The following is a 12,250-nucleotide window of genomic DNA, read 5'->3' on the forward strand; positions in this document are numbered from 1 at the left end:
GCAAATAAGGCACATTTGACTTTTGACAGCCATTAGAGATTTTTATATGAATGTTTGGTTATATCAGAATAAAAATTTACGATTACTGCATTATTTTCAATCAAGTGTTTTTTTTCTTTTTGTAGAGCTAATTCTAGAGATGGAACTATATATTTTATTTACATATTTATATAACACATGCATATAATTTATATAAACTAAGTGTAAATTTCCAATCTTTATGATTTTCTTCAAATGTGATATTGAAAAAAGAGAGAGAGAGATTGAGAGACAGAAAGGACCGAGAGAAATTCCTTTAATGTTTAACATGCCTCTAATTACTCATGTTTCCAGAGCAAAGGTTTCATCGATTTCCTCATCAAGACTTTTTTCCCTCTTATTTTCTCCTGTTGCCTGTTTGACCTTTCAGATAATTCTTTATAAAGCTTTGCGTACTAGAAAATAAAATGAAATTTCACCCAGGATATCTTCTTGAGTTTGAAATAATGTGAGTAATGGATTAATACAAAAACACATAGAAGAAGAATTTTGTAGCTGTCTCCTTTAAATACAGGGATTAAACTTAAATATCTAATTTATTTTAATTAACTGATACTTAAATAAAATTTTAAAAGATAGTTTACAGTTTTATTTAGTTCATAATGACAATTTATCTAAACTTAACACTTGCCACCAAGTTATTAATATAATTTTAATAAACAAAATGGAAATAAATCTCACATTTTCACAAAAGATAATTCTTTATGCTAATGATTCAGTAAAATCTATTCTTATGTTTTAATTGTGCCTGCATTTTCTCTCTCACACACACAAACACACACACACACACACACTCACACATGCACACTCATGAGATTGTTTCCTTGAATGGAAATAAAATGTTTATATTGTATAGTAAAGGCAGAAGTAAAATTATTCTCTCAATAAATGAAATTTGATATTGAATATTTTACTCTTTATTTTCTATAGTAATAAAGATTGACTAATGTATACCTTCTTGCAATTTGAAGAGATCATTCAGCGGTTTATGCAAGCTTTGCGATTCAAATATATTAAGTGATATAGGCAGCAATTTTCTTTTATTCCTAGTGCTCAGAGCATCATAAGTCTTAATAATGGCCATCCACATTACCTGGGTTATATTTCCTTTGTTTTTATTCCTTTGTAGATGTGCCATCCAATCCCTATGGAGTGAAGATTATAGAGCTGTCACAGACCACAGCCAAGGTTTCTTTCAGCAAGCCGGACTCCCATGGAGGTGTGCCTATTAATCACTATCAAGTGGATGTTAAAGAAGTGGCATCAGAAACCTGGAAAATAGTACGCTCCCATGGAGTTCAAAGTAAGTCAATGATTTCAAAGTGTGTTGGTTAATTCAAGCTGATCTTCAACATACCTGTGTGATTAGCTTTTTAGTTTCCTTCAACATGCTATTTTTCTTTCTTTTCATGAGATAGGATTGGAAAGACGTTCCCACTGTCTTATTCTTCTTAAGAATACTTTAATAAAGAGTAGAAAAGTTTCCATCTTTAGTAAAGATTAAAGAGTTTTGGGAATTCCCTGGCAGTCCAGTGGTTTGGACTTGGCACTTTCACTGCCATGAGCCTGGGTTCACTCCCTGGTCAGGGAACTGAGATCCTGTAAGCCTTTTGGCTCGGCCAAAAATAAAATTAAAAAAAAAAAAAAAAAAGTTTAGCAAAATCACCAAAGTTTAATTCCAGGGGAAAAGTTAGTATTTAAAATTTGGGTGTTTGAAAACAAATTGCTGACATGTTACATTTGATGGCTGAATATTATCAAGTGTGTGTTTTCTATTTATTAATAATATTTCTTTCATAAGTAGGTGTGAAAGTCATACTGTAAAATGTATGTCTTGTATATATACTCATAAAGCCATCTATAAAAATTGACCTTGCATACAAAAATCTCCTTCAAAATTATGTTTTGAAAACTCAAATTTTTACTGTGTGTCATAAGATTTTGAATAATAGAATTAGCTAGCTATGAGAAGTTAGAACACTTTGCAACAGTTCTTTTCACTTACGTAGAATTTCATCATGTGAATATGTGATTTTTTTCTCCATTATTAGAAGAAACTAAATTAGGGAATAATACTAAATTACCAGAGTTGGACTCTGTTAATTGCACACACACTTATGAGCTTGTTTCCTTGAATGGAAATAAAATGCTTATATTGTACAGTAAAGGCAATACGTGGTCCAAAACGACAGTATAAAATAGTGAGGAAAGTACTGCTGCAGAGTGTTCCTCCTTTGCTGGCTCTGCCTTGACCCTAACATGTAGTGTGAAGGTTCTATAAAAGGCATGAGCCCTCCTGGGAAGAATTGTCCTAGTGGACAATGGAGACAGAACAGATAAAATCATTTGAGGCTCACCTGTGTTGGCACCTGTTTGTTCAGTTTTGACTAAGAGTAACTATAGGTTTTGATAGAAGTGTTGGGAATTTTGTCAATCAATCATGAATCATTTACACATTCTTCAAATAATGCCCTCAAACAGGTCAGCTCTTACCACTGCTTTTAATGATGAGAAATTCTGGATAGTTAATGTTCTTTGTATACATGCTATGTGGTTCAGGAGAGAAGATGCATAAAGGTCATGCCCAAAAAGAATGAATGAGTGAGTTCAAGGACGCTAGTAAAAGAAATGATTATCCTAGATGTAGGAGTCATATTTTTTTTAAGAAAGAGAAAACAAGAGAGGGTGAAAGGCGAGAGACAGAAAGAGAAGATATTTCTGACAGTAGAGAATATTTATAGTGAGCACTCCATCACAGACATGAAGAAACGGAATGTGAGGTCTGAACACGATAGAAATTACACTCGGCAGAATAGTACTGCCACACCCTGCCCCTCAACCCTGGGTTAGAGGGAGGAGGTGAGTAGATTTTCCCAAGACTTCTTACAAAGTTGCAACACCATGGAGAATTTATCATGGCTTTGGACTGGCCAAGTTTTTCAAGTTCAAAAACCTGATTTTGTACCCCATGTATACATCGCTCAGAAGCAAATTTCCATGCTTATAACAGTGGTATATAATAGCAAAGAACATTTGGTGATTTGCTGTGAGAAATCACTATCCCAGAAATGAGGCATTCAGAGTCTATACAATGAGTACGTGTGTATATTACATAGGAAAGAAAATGTGTCCGAAGCGTGTTTGGTGAGTCTCTAATGTCAGAAGCAAAGTTACATGAATATGGCATTTAATGGTTTCAGACTAGGACAGCCTAAAGCTTGCCAATAAGTCCAAAATACTTTAAGTCCCATGGCTGGAGCTTTCTCCCCTTTACATAAGGGAAATATCTGCACTGATACATTTTTTTTCTTTTTTGCGGCTTACTCTTCTTTCAAAGATATGTTAATAAGTTCCTTGAATCAGGTTACAATCATGTAACCAAACTACTGCATGATCTCAACTCAGTGTAGTACAAACACGATTTTTTAATCCAATTACTCATTTCATCATTTTTTGGGAAATCTCCCTTTCTGTTATTTAACATCTTTAGCAGACACTATAGATTTATGGTCCTCTTCAAGTACAAATACATTCAGTTAAATCCCGCACAACTTAAAACTTATAAAGTCCAGTTTAGCACTCATATTTTCTCTGGCCCCCATACAGCTGGGTCTTATCCTGGGGAGCTGAGAGTGGGAAGGTGGCATGAACTACATCTTCTCTCGGAGAGAAAAAAGGAGTCAAATACCTCTTATTTTTCTGTTGCTGTAATTCTCCTCGGGCTGTGCCTGCCACCTGTGCTCTCTGTGAGACCACATCTAAGTACCTGTCTCCTGGGGATGCATGTGTGGGGTGCAAGCACACCAGAAGACTTTTTGGAGAGAGAGTGTCCTCAGATGGAACACTGCTCAGCTTGACCTCCTCACCCTTGTCTCAGTAGGTTTTGCTCTGAGTGTAACTGTAGTCCATCAACTTTATGGAGTATCCATTTGACCTGGGGAAAAGTTCCACATCCTTATTAAGCTGAAATATAAGAACCTAGACTGCCTCACAGGTTTCCTCTTCCAGAAGACAGATTAATGTTCTGTAAAAACAAGAATTCCAAATGAGGATGGAAATGCCAAAGTCCCTCCACCTCCACTTTTTGCTGACAAATCCAATGGATCTGTTCATCCATTTGCGTTATCCTCACCTGCCAGAAGGGAAGAGAGATCTCTCCTGGGAGGAAGGTACACTATTCCAATGGAATTCTTCTCTGTGTCGCCTTCTGCTTATAGAGTGTGATGCAGTGAGCTTGGGGGTTGGAATGTTGGGACTGAGGTTCCAGAGCCAGTTCAGCCTCTTATTCAACTCTGCGGGGGATGCCTAACATTTTCTCAATTGCTTAGTATTTTCCATCTCTTTCTTCTCTTTATGAATTATCGCAGTTGAAAATTCCAAGACAGCAGAAGCAGGCCCATGCATTTCCACACAACTTCCTGTTGCTGGACTGGTGTCATTTTTTCTTCTTGAGATTAAGTGCACTTTAGTAATCTGATTTATTTAATGTTGAATTTACACTGTATATCTCAAATGAGAAGGTGATCTCATTTCATGTATAAAAACTCAAATCTTTAAGTGTTTCATCTTGTAGCCCTAGTATTTGGTTAACAGGCAGGAATGTAAATATGTAACTAAGAGAAAAACATAAATGCAAAGGTTAGCCAGGGACAAGCTGGACAATCCCACTGGAACCAATCCTAACAATCTAGAAAATGTGTGTCTGGCATTTGCTCTTCCTTTAGCTAAGAGATGTACCATTTTTGTAAAGATATAGTAAAGATATAGAATAACATAAAGAGATATAGTAAAGATCAGAATAGCAAATGCTTTATGCTGATAGAAATATGAAATATGGAATGCATAATCATAGTCATGTTTTCTGTAAAATTTAAATCAATAATTTGAATGTTAGAATATATAACATAGTTTAGATTTAAACTTTCTACCTTAAGCACACATATTTTCATTGAGTCACTACGGTTTCCTTTAAAAGTGATGCTTCAACCTTGCTCACATTTTTCCAACCAGACAGGCTTACGTCCTTTTAACAATGCCTAGAATTACCCTTTTACCCTGGCCAACCTACAATGTGCTCTCACAATCAGTCCTTCTTGGAAGTGCTTTCACACTAAAATTCTCTCTTCCCCCAGAATGAGTCTCCAGCAAGCAACAATATATTTCTTACATTATATTGTATTTATATTTTAATATATTACATTATATCATATTCTACTTCTTATACTACAAATCTCTGATTTATCTTTTCTCCTAGCTTATAAATTCCATGAGTGGAACTAGTATGCCCATTCATTTCAGTATTTCAAGTGCCAAAATATACAAGAGTAGAGGGTAGAGGGAATGATGAAATTTGGTAGAGGTGGGAGAAGGGAAAGGGTTATTTTATAGCACCTTATTATTGAGTCTCTGTAAGGTGAATCTGTTATATATCCCCCTTTCAATACATTTGTGTCTACAGAAGCAGCAAGGTGTTTATTAGAGATAGACATCTTTGAAAGAAGAGGGGAGAAAAAAAGCGGGGAAAATGGAATCATTGAACTGCAACGCAGGCTCCACAAAACCTCAATCAACTGGATGAGGATCTCTCAAGGCAACATTGTCCATCTTGGATGGACCACTTCACTTATAATAAATGGTTATTGAGCAACGTGACCTTAAGATGTAGTGCGTCAGTAGGCAGGTCTTGATGGGCAGCTCCAGTTACATGGCCATGTGGTCTGACTGTGATACCTTAGCCGGTCATTTCTTCTTGCTCAATTACATGCCAGGAATTTTTTAAAAAGGTATATAATTCTGCACAGAATATGGTATTACCTTGCTCATGAAATCTGGAGACTTCATTGTGATTCTCCCCTGGGAATGACCACAAATGCCACAGAATATTTCTTCCCATCCCTAATACATCAAACAACATTAGGTTCACTGCATCAGTCATATGACCCAAGTGGCAGGGCAACTTGAACCACTGCTTGGACCTGTTGCAGTGCCCTTTTCTGCTGAGGTCCCAGTTCAATGCTGGCATGGCAGCCTTGTGCACCATTTAGTGCCTAAGCTCCATTTTCCTCTGTACATCTCAAAAGCCTAATGCATCAAACTCACTGATGAATACCCTATCAAATCTCCTGCCTCATCAGAGACCTCTACTTTTGGTATCAACTGTTCCATATTTTATTATCCAGTAGCAGACACAGAGATCTAGTTTGGACTGCAGGGTATCTTGTAAAAGGAATTAGGGCTTTGATCAGGCAGGAGGGAAGTTGGACTGTACTGGAGGCATGATAATGCCTCAGCCCACCCATCAAGGAAGTCTGGAATGAGGAGTATTACATTCTGTATAATGTCCACCTTAGGCTAAAATGGCCAGTCCTTTATACCCTTGCTTCTTTCTTTACTCAGATGCAAGCTTGTCTGGGAACAGTACAACTGTGTTAGAGACAGCTTTTTGCACCTGAGACAGACCCTAACCGTCTGCAGCCTGAATTATCCCCAGCTAGGCAGCAAATGGGAATCTTAGCTGACAACTCCATATTTCCTATAATATCCTCTTTATTATGTATCTATTTTAAACAAAATCCCAAAAGCTGATCTAATTTCATAGATCAAAATCTTGTTGAAGTTTGAATTGTGAGGTATAATAAATTCTGCAATGTATGTATCTATATATAGTTATGAATATGTGTATACACAAAACTAAGAATTTATGATCTTATTTTATTTAGCACTATTTCTGATTTTTTTCTATTGAAAAATATTTCTGTCAAATAAATCATCAGAACATTTAAATATGGTTCCTTTGCCCTCAAAATGTTTTCTAGGATATTTCCAAGTCATCTATTAGCTGACTTGAGAAACAAAATTGGTTTATATTAATAAGCGAGCAAATTCTCATTTAGTACATGAAGATTTGTCAATGATGTTTTGAGTGAAATTACTCTGAAAATATATTCATTCCACCTCACACTGTATATAGATAGTCTTCTAAAATGATCATGTTGTTCCTCCTTGCTGAGGCAAAATATCAGTGATTAGGCAATTAATGTAACATTAAAGATAGCTAACATTTCTGTCTTAGTTTAGGCTGCTGTAACAAAATGTCTTAGATCAGGTGGATTAAACAACAGATACTTATTTCCCACAGTTCTGGAGACTGGGAAGTGCAAGATCAAGGTGCCATATGATTTGATTCCTAGGAGGACCCTCTCTCTGGCCTGCAGGTGGCCGCCTTCTCACCATGTCCAGACAGAGAAGAGAGAGGGAGACAGAGAAAGAGAGAGAAAGTGTGCAGCGTGCTCAGGTTTCTAGTCCTCTTGTTATAAGAACACTAATTTCTCCACCCTCATAACCTCATCTAAACCTAATTACCTCCCAAAGGCCCCACCTCCAAAAGGATCACATTAGGGCTTCAACATATAAATTTGGGGGGGAAGGAATACAATTCAGTCCCAAATATTCACTCTTTTGCAATCATTGTGGTGAGAACTGAAAATAAAGTCAATAGTCAACAAACTGAAGAATTTGGTAGTATCAATATATTCTGTTTTACAGAGAATAAAGCTGAGGGCAATCCATATAAAGGAGAAAACTGAGACTATAACGTGTAGTGTCTTATCCCTACGTCATATGGATGAATAATATTGAAACTAAAATTCAAACCCAGATAGGAAATCTGGTTCCAAAGCCTACACTATTAACTATTATGGACTTTGTATCTTTCATTCAGTTAAGACTTGAGAAAGTGGAACACAAATTACTGCCTTGTAGAATATGAGTTATATATGTGTGTGTGTGTGTGTGTGTGTGTGTGTGTGTGTGTGTGTGTGTGTGATTGTTGTGATGTGTTTTCGATAGCTAATGGGAGGTAGTTTTATAGATAATTTAAGGGGTAATTTGCCTGACAGAGTTAAATATGAATTAGAAAGGTGAAATATCACTGTTATTTGAAAGTTTATTATTAGAAAAGAATAAAGCTGAAGGGAAGGGAAGGGAGGAAAAACAAGGCAGACATTTTAAGCATGTTTGTTCATTCCACCCCATATATGGATGGTTGACTAGACTACAGCATGACAGTAAAGTCCAGAAAATATATGGTAAATATTGTGTGTGCGTGAGTTGTGAGACTATATGATGTAGTAATTGATGATTTCAAAAGGATATCAATTGAGACAAAAATAATTACATAGTAGCTTATTTCCTTTGTGCTTCAATGCATTACAGACATAAGAATCAGGGTACTTTACTAAAAACATTATTATAAGGGAGCTAGAGAATGTGGCCCAAGTACACCCTCTCTGGTGTAGCTTGATTTAAGGGTGAAAGTTATATGAACTGTAGCAGAGAACAGGCTTCAGAGATAGTGAGAATCTCAAAAATTGTATTCAACTTTGTAATTGTCCATATATACATATTCTGGAGGGGAGATCCATAGCTTTCATTCATTCTCAAAAGATTTATATTAAAAATGTTCTTATTTCAACTTTGTTTTCAAATTACAGTTCAGCTGAGTATACAATCAAACTTGATAGTTACTTTCCTTTTGTAATCTAAGGAGAATATTTTATTCTCTTCCGGCTTCCGTTGTTACTGTTTTGAAGTCTGCTGTTAGTTGTCATTTTTTTAATAAATAGTACATGTCTTAATGTGGATTTCTGTATTTGTTCTGCTTGGGGTTCAGTTTGATTTCTGAATCTGAAAATCCCTATCTTTCATCAGCTGTGGAAAATATTATATCATTACCTTCTTGAATATTCTCTTCTCCCATTCTCTCTATTCCTTTATTCTGAAAATCTAAGTAACATGCTAAACTTGTTATTTGAAAGCTTAGAATACCATATCTCCTTACATATATTTTATTATGTTTCATTCTTTTATTATGCTATTCAGCTCTGTCTACTAGCTCACTCATTCTTTGTTCACTTATGTTTAATCTGCCATTCAACCTCTTATTAAGTTTTTAATTCAATGATCACATTTTAATTTACATAATTTCTATTAGTTCATTGGCTTGTTTCAGCAGACTCTCACTCAGAGTGGCTTATTTACTAGTATATTTTATGGCTTTAGGTTGTGATCTCTTATTTTGCTTATCTTCTTTACTGGGAATCCTGCAAGGCCTTAGGTTTGGATGTATTCTTCCACAGAAGATATTGTTTGCCTCTGGAAATTACCCTGGAGCATTACAAAGCTGGAAGCACCAGAGCACCCTAAATTAATTTCTTGATTTGCGGTATTCTATGAGAGTACTATGAGACCAGGTTTATAGTTACTGATTGTCAAACAAATATTTATCTACCCACCTCACCCCGCCCAATCAAACTAGGATTTGGTTCAAGGCCAAGCCAGACAAATTGTAGTTGCCAGTAGTCTTCTGTGTGTGTGTGTGTGTGTGTGTGTGTGTGTGTGTGTGTTTTCTAGCTCACACTTTGAGTTTCATCCAAGAACTCAGACGTTCCTGGCTCCATGCAGGAGTCCCATCCTCAAATCTCTCTCATATCTTCTTTTCCCAGTGATGATATTCAAAATCAGTCTGTGTGAAAGCTCTCAGTTATCTGAATACCAGTGATGTTTTCAACAGGACTGCAGAATTGATAGAAATGCAGTTCCATTGCTACTCCTCTAGTTTCATATCTCCCTGTCCACTTCAATTTTGATAGTTTAGAGTTTGCCTTTCTTTTCTGTGAGATAATATGTACATTTACACAGACTTTTGAAAATGATATGTATAATCTGTAATTGTACTTAGAAAACTTGTTTCTCTGGCTGTGTAAGTAACCCTATGCTGAAACTCTGAAGATATATTTTAAGGCACTCATATACTTTTAAATAGTGAAAAAAATGCTAATTTTGTGTATTCGTTTTATAGTTTGTGCTAATCATTCATCTTAAACTTTAAGAGCTTTTTAAAACATAATTATACTCATTGCCTTTTAGGCATTTGTTAAAAGATAGATTTAGGTTTATCTATGAAAAGACACGTGCATATGGTCATGAACGTTTCAGCTACTACTTTTTTTTTGCCCTCAGAGTGGCTTTATGTTTTTCTAATTTACATTAGTTTAGTGGATGTTTAGTTACTTTTCCTTGTTCATAAATATCTGTAATTCATTATATACTGTTCATGTATCTGCTTCTAATTGCTGATATCATGACATAGAAATAAATATCAGTTCTCACTTGATTGTAATGTCATTCAGCAGGAAAATTTTAGCATCATAATTTTCCTGTTAGTAGATTCTGATTCTAAATGACTCACTAATTAATTTCCTATGAATTACACTTGCTCACTCTGTACCTGGTCCTAGGCTTAGGGGTCAGTTGAAGCCTAGACCTATTACTATATTCTCCAAGATTTAGCTGAAGCCTTACTGACCATCCCAATCACTGATGTGACACAAAACTAATTTTCAAAGCATAGATAATTGTGAATAAATCATAAATCAAAAACTTAAACTATTCAAATATAGAATGTGAGTCATTCTGACATTTAATTTTGAGTGAAAATCATGTTTTACAGGTGTAGCACTGTTTGGCTGGGAGGGCTACATGACATTCATTACCATATCATTTAACATTTTGTAAGTGTGTTCTATACACCTCATTGGGCACAAATGAAGAGAAAATCATAATCTTGCAAAACAGCTACTCATTTTTCAGTCTTCAAATTCAAAATGAAAAATTAATATTTTAAAATATCAAGTTATTTTTAACAGAACATAAAACAGTTCTCTCAAATAACATAATCTCTTTCTTTTGATTTGTGAAATGGTTAGCCAGCTAGAATCACACATAGAGGTCCTTCCATGTCTACCAAAATTATTACATGCTCTGCTTTATTTGGGTCTTAGCTTATAGCAGAATTTCCCTTTGTTCCTGAAAATAAGGGAGATAACATTTATTTGAAAATAAGAGCATTATCTAAATAAAATTCCATTGAAACTTTTATTTTTCCAAATTCTTGCCATTTTCACTAATAAAGGGATATAGTTATTGATTACAATTTGGAAATAAATACACAGTTGGATTTTTTAGTCCTGTCATTGTGTAGTTCCACTGAACCTTCAATGTGGCTTTGCAGGATGCAATTTCAGTGTGTATATTTAAATTTTAGATGTAATTTTAACATTATAGTATTTAGTTTGTAAACACTATAGTTAAAATTATGAGCATGCGGGCTTCCCTGGTGGTGCAGCGGTTGAGAGTCCGCCTGCCGATGCAGGGGACACGGGTTCGTGCCCCGGTCTGGGAAAATCCCACATGCCGCGGAGAGGCTTGGGCCCATGAGCCATGGACGCTAAGCCTGCGTGTCCGGAGCCTGTGCTCCGCAACGGGAGAGGCCACAACAGTGAGAGGCCCGCGTACCACACACACACACACACAAAATTATGAGCATGCTTCATTATTACATATAATTCCAAACTTTTTATCCAGGCTTTAATTTTAGCAAAGAATCTGTTTAAGTAAAATTTGAAAGAAAAAAATCAATTTATATGGTAGAGAAAGCCATTTTCTTTTTTTTTGAAAAGTAGTATTCAATAAGCATCTTTTCCAAGATTGTTTTGAAGTGTGTGTTTGGATTTATACAATACATGCCTGTGTCTGATAGATCAGCAAACTGGTTTTGAATAGAAGTTTAAATTGAAATAGGTTGAAGATTAGTGCTACTCTACTATATTTTTTTTCATTTTAACATTTATATTTTTCAATTTTTCTGTCAATTTTAAAATTTCTAAATCTTTCATTCTCTGATCATTTCATATTTCATGAGTACTATATATTCTCTCTCTGTTAATTGTAATTATAGTCTGTTTTCAAAGTTGTTTCTGTTCCCTAATTTTTTTCCTAGACTTATTTTGTTGTTATTATTGTTATTGATTTTATTCTCTGTCATTCATATTGGAAACTTTTCTCAAATATTTGGTGATCCTTGTCTGGATGTGTATACCTCAAAGAGAAAAAAACACCACTAGGCTCCGTTTGCAAGGGCAGGGCTTCTCAAGCTTTGTGATCAGATGGGTTTATGATTCCCCATCAACAAAGGTTTGTGAAGTGTCAGCTGTTTGTAGATATCTTTTTTGAGGATTTTTAGTTATTATCTACATATTTGACTACTGGAGCTTTGTGGAAAAGCAGTTTATGTTAGATGGTATCCCACAAATTTTTGCCAGCTCATCAGCTCCAAACTCCCTCATATTTATAACCCCATAGTCTAAGCTTT

General features: G+C 35.4%; 1 protein-coding gene across 1 annotated transcript in view; it reads left to right on the top strand.

The window, feature by feature from the left end:
* Positions 1-12,250, top strand: part of NCAM2 (neural cell adhesion molecule 2) — a 215,734-nt gene that overhangs the window by 129,342 nt on the left and 74,142 nt on the right. The window contains exon 12 of the mRNA XM_073804651.1: positions 1,169-1,342. Within this exon, the coding sequence (XP_073660752.1) occupies positions 1,169-1,342 (174 nt within the window). The remainder of the gene's footprint in view (positions 1-1,168; positions 1,343-12,250) is intronic.

The sequence above is a fragment of the Tursiops truncatus genome, chromosome 4 (genome assembly GCF_011762595.2).
Source record: "Tursiops truncatus isolate mTurTru1 chromosome 4, mTurTru1.mat.Y, whole genome shotgun sequence".
In the NCBI taxonomy this organism is placed as follows: domain Eukaryota; kingdom Metazoa; phylum Chordata; class Mammalia; order Artiodactyla; family Delphinidae; genus Tursiops; species Tursiops truncatus.